At 44.5% G+C, this 15,320-nt stretch overlaps 2 protein-coding genes across 5 annotated transcripts in view; both read left to right on the top strand.

The window, feature by feature from the left end:
- Positions 1–2,312, top strand: part of pik3cd (phosphatidylinositol-4,5-bisphosphate 3-kinase, catalytic subunit delta) — a 43,807-nt gene extending 41,495 nt beyond the window's left edge. For all 4 annotated transcript variants that reach the window (XM_036532061.1, XM_036532062.1, XM_036532060.1 and 1 more), the window contains exons 22-23: positions 650–782; positions 1,823–2,312. In XM_036532061.1, coding sequence (XP_036387954.1) covers positions 650–782; positions 1,823–1,957 — 268 coding nt within the window. In that variant the 3' untranslated portion in view covers positions 1,958–2,312. The remainder of the gene's footprint in view (positions 1–649; positions 783–1,822) is intronic.
- Positions 2,313–5,663: 3,351 nt separating this feature from the next.
- The window catches only part of LOC118779874 (beta-catenin-interacting protein 1-like), a 29,807-nt gene continuing 20,150 nt past the window's right edge, over positions 5,664–15,320 (top strand). The window contains exons 1-2 of the mRNA XM_036532186.1: positions 5,664–5,852; positions 14,792–14,906. Of these exons, the coding sequence (XP_036388079.1) occupies positions 14,811–14,906 (96 nt within the window). The 5' untranslated portion in view covers positions 5,664–5,852; positions 14,792–14,810. The remainder of the gene's footprint in view (positions 5,853–14,791; positions 14,907–15,320) is intronic.

The following is a 15,320-nucleotide window of genomic DNA, read 5'->3' as shown; positions in this document are numbered from 1 at the left end:
ACTCTCTCAGTAGCGGTTGTGGCTGCGGTCTGAAAATGAGGTCAGGGACAATAGCTGAGGGGAGCGGGGTTCCCACACTGACTGTTTATGAACACTTTGTTCCTGAGCGTTGAGACTAGCGTGCGCTCCGCTCTTTCCCCCCACGGGCTCCTGCCAGGGAGGAGCTGCAGAGCGGTGCATGATGGGTAGACTGAGGGTTCGCCCATAAGTGAAGCAGTAGAGCGGGGTTTGCTCTTTCTGTAGCTCCAGGCAGTAGCACAGCGGTCACACGGTAAGGGTGAAGGCCGTAACTTTGCTGTCTGTGAGGCTCATTCACACAGCAGAGAAGAGTGCAAGCTCAGAGCAGGCCAGAAGTAGTGCCGGGGCCGCTTTTTGTTTTCATTTGTCCAATAGATAAGTGCTTGTCTCCATTTAGGCTGTCTCATTGAAAGGATTTTCAACAAAAAAGATGTCTATTTTAGCTTCCACATGTGTTAAGGACTCTATCCTTGTGTGATCAAATGCAGCGATTTGTCAAATGCAATTTAACCAGTGCTGTTTTCTGTTCTGTCCAGCATGGCAGGCCATATGTAGTGATTAGAACTCAACAGGCCTTGCCTAGTGGAATCCAGTGCAGAAATGAGCTGAGCTGAGTCTGTTTTGCCCTCAGGTTTCGAGAGTACTGTGAGCAGGCCTATAAAATTCTTTGTCGGAACGGGACCCTGTTTGTGAACTTGTTCGCCCTCATGAGGGCTGCAGGACTCCCTGAGCTCAGCTCCTCCAAGGACATTCAGTACCTGAAGGTAAGACTGGGAGCATTCACAGTCTCAGACAGTATGTGGGGTCTATGCTGAACAGCAGTTGCCTCCTCTCAGACACTCTTATCCAGAGCGACAGACAAGATGCGTACACATTCCAGTTACATTGTTGACATCAATTAGATGCTCTTATCCAGGATGACTACAGAAGTCAAGCACAAAGCGCATCCAGCAAAATGACACAAAACATGACACGCACAGGGAAACCATTACGGAGAGCCAGTGTCAGAAACGCAAGGCCAAGACCAGAAATTTGCACCTGGCCCAACATGGAAGTGCAACGCAATATACCTGACCAGAGTGTACCAATCTAGTGATATACCAACACATACCCAGAGCCCTCCTGGGTTAATGTTAGAGTAATGGCATAATAATGTACCAGACGGTAAAAATAACTCCTCTGGAGTTGGACTGCCACAAAAGTTGTTTTTTTCCTGTCTACAGGAGCGGATAGAAACTGCTTTAATGATCCTATTAAATGAACTTCAGGTGCAAGGGTGAAAAGTGGGAAATGGAATAAGAAGAAGAATTCTCTCACAACACTGGTTCATGCAATCACCAGTCTTTGTAAGGACTGCCAATGTTGTCTGCAGTCCTCCATAAGAGTGTACTGTTGCAGACCGGTACTTGTGTATTTGTGGACCAAAAGGCACAATGGAAAACTGCTCTATTTGTTCTAACTCCTCGCACAAATTATGTTTAAATAGCAGCACTTTTCAGTCTCCTTTATTGGCAGCAGTAGAGAACCTTTCAGAATTTGCTGTCAAAATCAGCCGTATGCTAAGACTGTGATATCAGATACAGAGACCCATTAAGAAAAACAGTTATAGTCCACAGGGCGGTGCCGTCAGTGCATCAGGACTGGTGTCATACTCAGCCGCAGTGATGCATCACCATAGTCATTGCTCAGACGTGTTCACCTGGAACTTTGTGTTCCAATATACAGGTGTTGTTGGATATGAGAATGTTACCAGTGTTGGACCAGACGTTTTGGTCACACCGTATTTCCTTCGTTTCTCCTGCAGGACTCTTTGGCTCTGGGTAAATCGGAGGAAGAGGCCCTGAAGAACTTCAAAGTGAAATTTAACGAGGCGCTACGAGAGAGCTGGAAGACGAAGGTGAACTGGATGGTTCACAGTGTTGCCAAAGACAACCGGTGAAGGACTTTCAGAGGGCACTCCCGGAGGAGGGCGGGTTCTGGACACCGCCCTCGAGGACTCGCATTAGGAGATGGACTCACGCCACTAGAGGGGGCAGGAACAGAGATCCACAGCATTGCCCTCTTCCTTTTTGTTTGTTGTGCTCTCTCATTAACCACTTTAACAATGTTTAGGAATGTTTACATTGGCAATATGATGTTGGTGGAGTTGGCACCTTTCACCAGGAGAGGCGAAACGGATGTGAAGTGACCAAAGTTTCAGCTGAGTAAGACTGGGGTATTGGCAATACTCTGTGGACTTAAAGAAAAAACACGTGTGGTGTTTGATATTGTTTACATCCGTTAAGGATGAAGTCATTTTAATCTCTATTTATTTGTACTTTTTGTTGTAAATTTTTTGTGTGCTTTTTCATTTTTTAACAACATTCATTGGCATTTCAATTTCATACTTAAGATTTTTTTGAAAAAGGTACCAGGAAACTATTTTAAAAGTGTTTGTAAAGGAATGACTTTGACGTTATATATGCTATCAAGAAGATGTTTTTATGAAGAAATTGTAATTGAGCCGAGCTGTATGAAGCTATATTGTCCTTGTTCGAACCCACTTGTGTTGAGAACTTAAGTCTTAACAAGACTAAGAAGACGTCCGATTCTGCTTTCTTGAATCTTGCTGCCTGTACTGTATGCCAAAACAGACCCTGCCGTCCTTCTCTTTTGGGGAGGGTTTGCTGTTTCACTGAATTACTTTTGCTTATGGGCTGGCGCACTTGATTGTATTAGATCAGTTGAAATGATCTTGGCTTTGTGTGATACCAGTTATATACTGTATTTGCTCCAGTGTGGCTTTTTTATTCTGTGTGCCTAGATCAATTCACTCACAAAATGATATTTATTGATGTTGATTTACTTCAGTTTTTTTTGAGAAACAGCTGTATGCATTGTGCTAGTAGAGCACATGCACACATCCTGTCAGAACTGTTAAGAGCCGTGCACCACAAGTCAGCCAAGGGACGAATAGGGTCGATGAATGTTTCACAGTTGCACTGGAATTTGTCTTTTACCCAGTATATCCAGGTCTGATTTGTTTTTTTGTATTTTTTGCTTTAAATGCTAGGAATGTGTTTGTGTGAGTGTGTGTATGTATGTATGTATGTATGTATGTATGTGTGTGTGTGTGTGTGTGTGTGTGTGTGTGTGTGTGTTGAAATTTAGAAAGTGGAAGCCAAATTGGTCATTTCCTTTTGTGTTTTTTTTTATCCTTGTTTTTGTCACATGGCTCTCTACTGTCAATGGTACCAAAAGCTAAGGAAAGGAGGTGGCTGGCATTAAGTGCTGGTGCTGCATTAACCAGCTGTTGAGACGTCCACAATTCCTGATTGATGGCTAAACGCCATACCGTATGCATTACCTGCTCCAAGCGCTCTCATCAGTACGGTCACCAGGCAGACACCAGTGATAGCCTTCTCCAGTCACTGTCTTGCTGCCACTCTCCCACAGAAATGTAGGAAAGAAACGGAGAGCAGAGCAACAGAGTCGTTGATGTTTTTTTCTGTGAATTTCTTTGTGCCTTTGCGACACAATGAACAAAATTAAGGGAGCCCTCGGTGGCCTGCTCCAGACCTTGGGGAATGGGGGCAGCTTTTCGACTGAACGAAATGTTTACAAAGCCTGTACTGTAAGAGTGGTCTGAAAGCCAGGCGCGTGTTCGGCTCAAGCACCTTCTCCCATGTTTCACTGCACCATTCTCGATTGTTACATGAGATTGTGTTAAAAAACGCCATGCCCTTAATACCTGCTGTGTAAAATGGTGTGTGTAAAGACATCAAATTAAAGAAATGACTGATTTTTAACTCTGTTATTTGGGGCTTGTGAGATAGAGAGTGAGAGGAAGAACTGCATGGCTTTTGCTTGCTTTAATTGTCCTTTTTTTCCCCATTGCGCTCCCAGGCACAGATAACAAAGTCCGAAACCTTGTTGGGTCAACACTTGAGATGGGCGGCAGTGTAGCATAGTGGTTAAGGAGCAGGACTCGTAACCGAAAGGTTGCTGGTTTAATCCCCGCTGGGATACTGCTGCTGTACCCTTGGGCAAGGTACTTAACCCACAGTTGCCTCAGTAAATATCCAGCTGTATAAATGGATAACATTGTAAAGAATTGTAACCTATGTAAGTCGCGTTGGATAAAAGCGTCTGCCAAATGAATAAAAGTAAAATTAATGTAGTCTATGAGATGTAATGGGTAGTATGGTAGTAAACAGTATGGTAATTTTGGAAACCCAGACAGCAGACCAGACTCCTGCCCTTATACTGAACTCTCACTGATGTTACAAGATGTTACAAGTAACATTACATTACAGATGTTGAGCAACAGCTCTCATCCAGAGCAAGTCACACAATTTACAATTTTTGAAGTTATGAACATGCTACATGACCACCTTAATATCATAGACTTTGGCCAGAGGCACAGCCTTTGTGCCCAGTTAGCTACAAACAGAAGAGATATAGAGTTAACCGTAATTTGATAATTAACTCAAAGGTGTTTTTGACTGTTTCATTTGAAAAACAAGTTTAATATCATTAAAAGTTTAAACGTAGGTTCTCTGACTCCATTAGTTGAAGCTCACCAGCTGCCAAGGGAGCTAAGATTTTTGGTTCTAATTCCTCAACACCCTGCCAGAACAAAAACCACGATAAAATCAGTTCTGGAGGGCCTGCGATGTGTGTGCCAGTGCACATCCTAAAAAGTGGTGTTTTTCTACTGCTTATCAGGATGATTCTGGTTCAAAGTATTCAAATTATAAAAAAATAATCGTTTAGAAATCCTTAATAACACTAAAAACTAATGAAATTTGCAGCAATGTTACATAAATGTTTAGCAAATGTGTTTTACTGATTGTTTACACAATTTCTACCTCAGTTAACAGTGAATATTTCACTGTGACAGTTGTGACTGTATTACAGCCCAGTAGCCTCGATCTGAAATCCTAAATTTGGTCACTGCCACCACCTGGCGGGCGACGAATGTACAGATTAAATAGGGATTCCCTTGCGATTCATACCACAGATACTCTAATGTATAGAGATGTACAACTCTTAGCCCTCTTAGGCTGACCTCTGACAGTCTTTCAGAATTCCCAGTCGTTCTCGGTCTTGCTGTCATTTCTAAGAGAGTTTTCCTCTTTTTGTACTGCATCATGGAGCACTGAAAATTTGTTCTCGCTACATAACTTGCCATCACCGGAACCCATTAGCTTCACATAGCCTGATCTCATGACAAGATGAAATAGTCATTACCGATTATTACCAAACAAATCTCTCCAGATCTTTAAAAATATGTACAACAGGCTAGTCATTAAGGAAGTACAAACATCATTATTTCTGCATAGGAACGAGTCCACTTTGTCACTTTAAAATTAATTCTCTAAATCCAGATTTACACGTTTAAATTGGCGACATTCGCTGGCTTTTCAATCATGCAAGTCAGGGCGACATTCTGCTGAAAAAGCTGATTCTGGCACCCTGCTAGGACGCCTTAAAAATTGAAATTGAAATCTTTCATAACAGAAAATCGAAATGGTCTTGTGCTAGGTACTTTTCTGCAAGCCCACTTGACAACAGATTTAAGATCAGCGTCTCAGCCCCGAATCACGCCCCCAACGATCTGAAGTGATACTTAGATTCCAACCCAGGATCCGGATCGGGGCAGATGGCAAAACACACCTCCACTGAGTAAGCCTGCCGAAGACGGAAGTAGACGGAAAGGCACGCATATGGCGTCATTAGAGAATTTTTGCGGGTATACCGCACGTCCTACCCGCTGCGCTGTCGGGATGTGACCCCGGAACAGGACGCATCCTCAGGACTACAAACACACCATTCAATCTGGACCGGGAGAGGTAAGCATCCCGAACGCCCTCTTCCTATTCGTTCTGTTATTTCTTACAAACTAAAATCTCCGGCACGAGAATATCTGACTACTAATTTACTTAAGGGGTGGATTGAAACAAGGGACGTTTCAAATCAAATGATGCGGTAGCTAAATGCCTGTCATGAGAACTTCATTCAAGGCTTTACTCTCCAGCCTCTACTGCCAGTTTACAGGCTTTTGTTGAACTCAGACGTCCACATAGCACTTAGCTGGCTCGCTACTGCCAAAGTTTAGGATACACGTATAAAATCGCTCTGCAAGAGATTGATACTTTGTGCGTTTTTAGGTAGACACTTGGACTGCTAGTAGCAATTCGACTGATTTTAGTTTGCTGGTAGTTGTATGTTGGGCAGGAAACTGACTGTTAGCCAGCTAACTTAGCTAGCTAGCTAGCAAGTTTGCTGGCTAGCGAGGTAGCAAACTGGCTATTTTGCGTCAGTTTGTATTTTTTCGTTGTAGTGTTAGGTAGGTAATTATCTAACTAACCAGATAGTCGATTCGTTGGATTACCCGCAACAATGCCATGTCTTTCTATATTAAGATTATATGTGATCGCGAACTAGCCAATTGGTATTGTAATCATGGCATTGTATTGCGCGTGGATGTGATGCTTTGTTAGCATGCTAGCTAGCTTGATGGAACTCAGGAGCACGTCGAGAAAATATGATCTCTGAGGCTTTGTTTGGCTGATTTTCTTTGTAGGTTTACCAGTTCACATCTTTTTCTCATTGGCAGACATAAAATGACAAGGTAGCTAGTGAAGTTACTAGCTAACGACCTATCCTAGCCAGCTAAATTAATGTACTGTCTGCATACAAATGTAACCACAGCAGCCAGCTAGCCGGCTACATTCATTATTGCGCTTCTCATGATCGCAGTGGTTGAGATTAGCAAAGGTTTCCACAAACCCTTGACAATCAGAACTTGGAATGCTTGGCACTGTCACGCGTCCCTCTAAACGGTCTGATTCGGGCCTGGAAGTTGTCAGCGCGCAGGAATGAGTTGCTCATATTGAACTGCAGCGCTATGACGCTTGTCTATTTTTACCCGTCCACACCTACTCGAAGCTAACGCTGGGCTCGATTGTGCCCTTCCAGCGCGCGCGCACGGGTACGCACGCTGTCAGGCTGCTTACTGTCACACTCTTTAGCATGCTATGCAGCTGCCAGTTTGCCTTCGTAGTTAAACGGAGAAGTTAAAAAATAAAGTATGGAAGAAGCTTCCAGAGTTGGCCAGCTGGTTGTAGGGACTGACTGTTGGCTCTTGAAAGTTAGTGCTGGACTGGCCCCCTGGCTGCACATTCCTCTGGAAGACGGGTTTGAATTGGACAAAGAAGTGGTCCACTCCCCAGCGTGGCAGCAGAAGGCAAAGCTTTTGCAAACATCCACGTCGCGAAGGGACATCCTGGAGAGGGAAGGGTGCCTGTCTGTTGTGGCACAGGCTCCCAATCACATTCATAATGTTCAAACCCTAGAGAGCACAGGGCATATGCCTTTGTTGCACCTCTGTTTTCATTTGTGCACTGTTTCATGGGGCCTGTTGTAGAATCTGCAATTGCTCATAAATTCCATCTTAATACAAAGTGACATCAAACGTATAGAATGTCTGTCTTAGCCTATAAAAGCTTTATGCACCTGACTCGGCTTGCATGCAAGATGTTGCAGAACCTCCTGGATTATTGCTGAGGAACTTCGTCGTGACAGCTTGGTGTCAACAGAACTGAAGCTGATTTATTCCTGGAACAATTTGCATATCTAAGAACCTGAGATGTGGTCGTACTGTGTATGACTTCTCTCTCATTTGAATGCATCACAAAAAATGCGCTGTTTGTAAGCAAGATGAGGAGCGAGGCAATTCTGCTTGACTATTTGATGAGTTTTGCGGCGCACATTTAGCTCAGAATGAATACTGATTTGACATGCGGTCTTGCGTTTATGGAAAGCACGGATGCTAATGTCACCAAAATGGCACATTATTCTTTCCACATTCCACAGCACATTGTTACCGTGCTATGTATGTGTGGAGCAAGCAGCTGAAAATGAAGCAAACGCGAGACAAGCCCATTCACAAGCAGTGGCAAATGTGCCAGAAGACTGATCACACCAGCTGAAGTCCTTGGGGGTGGGGAGGAGCTTGGTTTGGCTAGTGCTTTTCCAAATTGGACTGCAGATCTGTAATATTATAAAATAGGCTCCTTCCCGGACAAGTGGAAGGTTATTTCTGTCAGAATGAGTTAAAGAGATTAAGATGTCCCCCTTTTTTGTAGCCTCTGCGGGATGCAGGCGTTATGACCTCTGTGCTGGCAGAGTTGTGCTGTGGTGGTTTTCCATGGGTCTCAAAGCTGTACTAAGGGCTGTCATTAGTGACCACTGTGCCGGAACAGCATTTAGAATGGGTTAGCTAACTGTCGTCTCTCCCAAGTCTCTCCTGACCACTGCCTTTAGTGCTGTCATGTCAGCCAAACAGATGCTGACACGTCTTGGCCCCGCTGCACAGTGGGGAATGCCGATGTGCTTGCTTGTGTTGATGTCACTTTGTGTGCCTTGTGACCTGTGACCCCACCCCGCGTCCCTCACATACACACAAATCTGTCATGTGCATGTTACAGAGAGGCACTACCTGCCCTCCCAGTTGCTGAGCTGAGTGTAAGAAAAAGAGGCACTTGCTGTGTTGCACACACATGTGTACTCTATGTACACAACTGCAGTTAATATGGTGTCTATACAGGGTTTGGGATTAAATTTTGACATTTAGCAAATATGTGTATTTCAAGTCTGACCATGGAAAGAAACATTCCACTTTTTGCAGTGTGTGAGAAAATAAAGTGAACTATTTTTATGCATCAATTAAATGTTTTTGTGTTGTTAGTTGGGTTAAGTGACTTTCATGCACTAACTTGAATGGTGACATAAGCCCCAGATCCCCTCATTAGTCAGAGAGGTGACAGTCTGTCGCACATTAAGCCTGATGAGAAACAAGGGGGGAAAAAAAGACGAGAGGAACTAACGCCGCCCCACTTTTCGAGAGCAGCGCCGTCACATCGTCAGTATGTGGGAGGATGGGCTGAGTCACCGCACAGCCTCTCGCCCTCTGGGGTGTCCACAGCCGGCGGTTTCTACACCGGCAAGACTCAACATCCAAACAGCCTGTTAGTGGAAAAGCACGATCCGGAATCCCTCCCAGCTGCAACGCTTCACCAAGATTTAGACACAGCCGTGTTCCGTTTTCACGATCGCCCGCACGCCACTGAATCCGCTGTGCCGGAGGTTCAGCTGAAGGAGAGGCGGTGGTCATGGTTTGCGGGCGGGACAGCTGTGTAGACTCAGGATGTCCCAGTATTTGGCAGTGGACAGTGCAGCCCAGCATACTTAAGCGGCCAATCAAGTTTTTGTGTTAAGAACCAGGTGGATATCAGCTAGTGTGCCATATGCACACAGAACGATGGGGTGGCGGCTTTCACATACCACAGATCAGCCGGGGGGGGTCCAATAGCAATGGTCTGGGCAGGTAGTCCCTACAGAACTCCACTCTCAGTGAGTAACTGCAGCCTGACTGCTCATCGCTGCATTGACTGGGTCTGGAGTCCCCATGCTGCTTGTGTAAGAGGATTTTCAGAGACTCGCAGCTGTGCAGTGAGTGCCCAGCTCCTTCCATCCCATTCACTGACATGGCAGTGCATTTGCTGCAAAACATATTTAGTAGTATTTGCAGTAAAACCTCTGTGAATTTGTTGTAGGAATTAGTGAAATGTTTCCTTTGATACTAGTATATAGCCTCAATGAAGATCAGTTTGGACTGCAGTGAAATTCTCACTCTCACTCATGCCAGCTGTGCTTGCATGTATTTCCATACTCAACTCCCCCACTTGGCTGTATGCGGTGAACACGTGCCATGAATGGCAATTTATTTTTGCAGCATTGCCTAGTGAGGATCGGTAAAGGAAGTTGATTTCTCAGAATCTGATATGGAAATGATAACTGTAAGGGTGTAAGCTAAAGGACATGTTTTGTTTGGCTGTCTTAACGGCTGCCTGACAAGCCTGTGCAAAGCCACAGCTTGCCGGGAAAATGACGTTTGCCGTGATATTTGGTTTCCTTGATGTGTCAGACGCTCTGACAGAATATGGTGTCATCTGGAGTTTGGTGCAACAAATCGAGTCATTGCTCACAACATTAGCGTCACAGCAACTTGAGCGGAACACAGTTCTGCCCTCCTCCAAGCTCCTGTGTAGAGCTGTGCCTTTGGGCATGCCTGAATCTTACAGTGTAAAGCAGCCAACACCCTCCACAGATGTGAGTCAGGTGAAGGTATTATTCCACGGGGATCAGTAGCGAGGCGTGGTTCTCCTCCCTGTGTGTGTATTTACGTGTCTTGTCAGTGTGTTATTCCGCAGTTGTCACCAGCGAGGTGTGTTCTTTGTCTCCGCCTCGGTACACATGAAAACATTCCTCACAAAGCTCGTAATGTCATAAAATATTTTAATTCATTGTATTTCTGTTCGTTCACTTCATTGCGCCCAGCGAAGCAGTGCTTTAGTCAGTCAGCTATGCAGTCATTCAGTCAAACTGTATTTAGTTTTGTGCCCATCACAAAGGGATTTTATTTAGAGTGCCTTGCAAAGCGGAACACAAAGAGGTTGGCATCAATGCCTTCAGACTCTCTAATGATTCAGAAATTCCCAGAATGAACTTTTCCACTCAGGAACTACATACACTACCATGTGTGTATAAAGAGGCATTGGAGGACCACTTATAATGTGAACTTTCTGTTCTGCATGCACAAAGTTTGCCAGTTTACATCTGGCTTGCATTTTCCCCCTAGCAGGTGCGCAGTTTTAACACCCGTATGACCAAAATGAGACTTAAGTCCACCTGGTGCTGTGATGTTGAGCGTCAACCAAGTATCATTTACAGTGTCTACAGATGCAGCACTCCTGATTGAATGGGTGTGCTGGGGGGGTTTGGGGAGACTGTGAAGCCATTGGAGAGTAAACTCTGGAGAGGAAGCAACATTTTCCTCCAGTCAATCAAACTGACAGTTTGACTCCATCAGATGCTAAGAACAATAATCATCAAGAGCACATTATTGTCAGTTAACAGAAATACTTGTCAGCCACCTGTGCCAACTGAGCAGTGAATCAACATTGTTATTATGGCTGAGACATTGTCTGTTTTGGTCTCAGACAGTAGTGATCCAGGGATCTATGAGTCTCTCCAAATGTCAGCACTCCTTCAAACAAAGGAAATAAAAACAGCTTTCAGCTTTTGGATGTTAATGTCCTTTTCTTCTTCTTTAGAAAGAAAAGACTTATTCGTAATGGAAACCACAGCAAATCAGATTATATATTGTGTGGGTGCAGCCCAGAAAAAAGCAGCCATATGATAATCCCACTCAGTCTTTGGGATCTGCTCCCTGCTGTCTGCACTGTAACGCTCGTTCTGGCAAAAAGATTCAGCACAGCGGAGACAAGCATGGAATTGCCCTGGTTTGAAAACCATCTCTTGCACCGGCATTGATGTCTTTGCCGTTTTTAGAGCATTATCTCCTGTAAACAGCGGCCAGATCCGAAATGAAAAGCATTAGGCCTGCCTCGTACAGTGTGGCAGGCTTCCATAGCTTTAATGCTGTGTAAGCCCCAGATTTAACATGCGAAGGAAAGTCAGGCGAGCAGAGACACGGACTCGCCGAAGTGCTTTTTTCCCCGGACCGCAGAGGTAACTAAGGCATCACGGCGGATTAACAGGGATTACGATGAGTGATGGGGATGGATAGTATTTGATTGCCTCTGTGGTTTTAACCCTCTACGGTGAAGAGACTAATGGATTCTTGTGTATGTGTGTGTGCTCAGATGCACCGAAAGGCTAGTCTGTTTCACGTATGTGTATGCAGTATTGTGTATTCATGGGAACACAGTTTTTCTACAGCTGCTTTTTTTTTTAAATATCAGTATGCAGATCAATGGCCAAAACTGAAAGGGGCTCACAAAAAATGGTGTCCTATTACCACAGATGGACAAACAGGGGATTTTATTATAAATCATAAGATGCTGTCAGAGACCTCTTTGTCCAGAGCTTCCCTAGTTTAGAGATAGTATGCATTGTCTTTGAGTCTGGTATGTAGCCTGATGACTTGGCATCCTGTGGGGTGTGCTCTCCTTGTCTCTGAATGCAAGTGTACATCCCCTTCAGTGTCAGCTTTTGGGTCATGTAATACCTGTTCTGGGGAAAAAAACCTCAAAACTTGCAGGTCCTGAGGTAGTTTAGGGGAACTCTAAGATGACCGGCAAAAGAGATAGGACTGAAGAGAAGGACGGCCTTGAGAAGGGAGGGTGCCAGCGCCGTGTCCTCGGCTTCCCCCTAGAAGCGGAGGCAAGCGACAGGAAGTGATGAGTCGCAGTGCGGGGTCAATAAACACTGATTACAGTGCAGAGTGGCAGAGAGGGGCACCAAATGCCACAATTCAGAAATCCCATTGTGCCACTACGCCGTTTCTGTCTCCTCTCTGACCACGTTCTGGAGTTCGTCTTAACAGATGGACTCGAGTGAACTTTTGTCCCACCTCTGATTTATGGCTTCCATGGGCACTGGAGTAAGCCTTGGAATAGCAATTTGCAGAGCCACTTTACTGTACTGAACGCTGAAACAAAATACATTCTCTTTTGGTAACAGGCATACATTTCGGTGCTGTGTAGGCATGGCATATGCTCGGTGAACCTGTACCATGGCGGATGGCATACATCCCAACCATGGGTGTGTTCTTAATGTGCCATGCAAAGGCAGTCTAAGGTAGATAACAAGGAAGTGTGGAAATTGGAGTTAGCACAAAATGTGGATTTATGTCAAGGGGAAATACTTACACATGTACCTTCAAATAGTTGAAACCGTGTTTTCATTGATCCCCTCTGAGAACTAGTCTGAGGCAAAATAAATGGTAAAAGATAGCTACCTCATGTAGTCATATCTCAATAAGACACAAGAACAAACACGGTCTGGGTGTTGCAACTACTTTGGTGGATTTTCACCCTTTAGTGTTGAAACGAAGGTTCTGTCATTACCTTTAGTGAGCCAATGGGTGAAGGAAGTTACCCTTGCTTGGACTGCTGAATTGTCACCAAAAAGGAGTAGGGATACATGTCAGGATGGGTCTGATTTCATATGGAACGACCCAGCATAAATAACCTCATACACATTCCTGTGGTTTTCACAAACATGTTCTCCAAACTCATCACCGCTCTGTCCATCACAACATGCCTGCCAGTCGTGTAATATTTCACCAAATTCCACCAAATTTATGACAAACTGGCACATGGCATCTGCATATGTGTCACCTGAGAAGTTCTTACTTGATTGGACATTGTGGAGAATAAGCAGCCAAGCACATGTAAAAACATCAGTCCAATCCATGAAGAGGGTGAAACAATGAGTTTGCAAGGACGAGCGGTCCGAACCCGAGTTGCGTCTCCCAGTATGCAGGACCGATGTTCCACAACACAAAAGCGCTACTGCGAGGATGAAACGCAGGAGGAATCCTAACAGCGGGTATCAAGAGGACGCCAGTTCAAAGCAAGCCATTGGGCTCCAAAGTGCCCCAGTTTTTTGATGCATTCTCTTTATGTGTTAAGAATGCCAAACGGACGCTCATAGTTCAAGCTAGCTCAAAGGACAGTGTGAGTCGCATTGTTATTTGTCAGGTCAGATGGGTAGGTAAGAGTTCTAAAAAAAAAAAAAAAAAAAAAATGTTTTAAAGTGTTTTTTAAAAATTTTAATGTTCTTAATTAGCCTGCGTCATAATCATTTCAGTACTCATTATTCTTAAAAAAAACATTCAAATTACCCAAGATTTAAAAGGTTTAAAGGTGCGACCATTTTCTTGTAATGGGTAACACAGCCTTATTTGGCTTATTTGAGTATTTACACACTTTCGCACAAAGCAAATGTGTTTATCTACAGGGACGTGAAATGGCTTATTCAGCCTGAGTGATGAATGTGTGTGGCTGGGAGATGTAGCCAGCCTGCTCGATCTGCGAGGGCGTTTGCTTCGCTTTAATCTCTCGGGATGCTGACAAGTCTGAGCCGAGGCGGCTCTTTAATTTATAACCCTGTCATAGAGGAACCTATCCTTTATATTTGCCTGTATTAGCATGAGCCACTTCTTTTGCAGCCATTCATAGACAGCATGCTGTCTAATTTAGACATAAACAGGTCGTTTGGGATGGCGCGCGTGACAGAGAGAGAGAGGAGGAATGAGCAGACCGGGAGTGGTGCAGAGCAGTGTGAAATATTTATGAGGGCCATCAGCACTGCTGAAGTGTCATGTAACGCAGAGGGTTTGCACTGAAGGAACCCTCTGCTGTAAAAGCCGCAGCTCCATGTTTTTTTTTTTTTGTCTTTAAAATAGTCGTCGCCTGTTGTTCTGAGTTCAGACGTTCTCAAAGCGTCGACGTCGTCCGACATTAGTAGACCTGTACTGTGAATTTTGTCTCTTCTGAGGAAGCACTGATTAAGTGCTCTACGAGGGCCCCAGCTGACCACGCAGCCGCCTGGCAAAATCGATTTTTAGAGTTTTGAGACATTTTGTGCAGTTTCAGTGTACATTGGAGTTTTACTGCTAGGTATGTTGTAGGTTTTCTGTAAGGGTCTCTTGCATTGCATGTACTTACCAAATTATGTTCACATTAGTTACCTCCGCATGGTTTGGGGCTAACACATGTTCATGCATGATGAGTGGTGTCCTGTATGTGCAGCCTGCCACTTTTGTATGACGATGCCCGCACCTTACCTCTGCGAGGAACGGCTGCCCCAAGAGGGTACCTTTCAGACGTAGGCTGGGGCGAGCCCCTCTGGGAAGAGCTCTAGGAAGTGACCGAGACAAAGCCGCAAGGCGACGGTGTCCCTTTGGGCATTTCAGGGCATCGGGAGCAGGGGGGATGAACCGCGAAGAGGCCCCTGGGAAGTCTCCCGAGGAGATGTACGTCCAGCAGAAGGTGCGGGTGCTGCTCATGCTCAAGAAGATGGGATCCAATGTGAGTATCGCCCCACTGCGTGACTGTGGTTGGATAGTTGAGACTTTAGGGTTTCCCTATGCAGGACAGCAAGTACAGTACCAGTCAAAAGTTTGGACACACCTGATTAAGATAATGGGAAACGTCTAAAGACATGCTTAAATGCTTGAAATTTGTTTCTTAGACAAATATAAATAGTGAAGCTGATGCCTATGTATGAATCTCTTTCCAAAAAAAAAAAAAAATTTAAAATAGTTTTTGGCTACTTTGAAAATTCTAAAATATAAAAGTTTTGATTTCTTTAACACTGCGTAATTCCATTTGTGTTATTTCATAGTTTTGATGTCTTTACAAGTATTCAAAAATGTAGAAAGTAGAAGAGCTTTTCTTTATTTTTACTGTAAGAAGGTGTGTCCTATCTTTGGAATGGTACTG

The sequence above is a fragment of the Megalops cyprinoides genome, chromosome 6 (assembly GCF_013368585.1).
Source record: "Megalops cyprinoides isolate fMegCyp1 chromosome 6, fMegCyp1.pri, whole genome shotgun sequence".
Lineage (NCBI taxonomy): Eukaryota > Metazoa > Chordata > Actinopteri > Elopiformes > Megalopidae > Megalops > Megalops cyprinoides.
The sequence above is the reverse complement of the archived record's forward strand: the minus strand, read 5'-3'. Positions and strand labels throughout refer to the sequence as shown.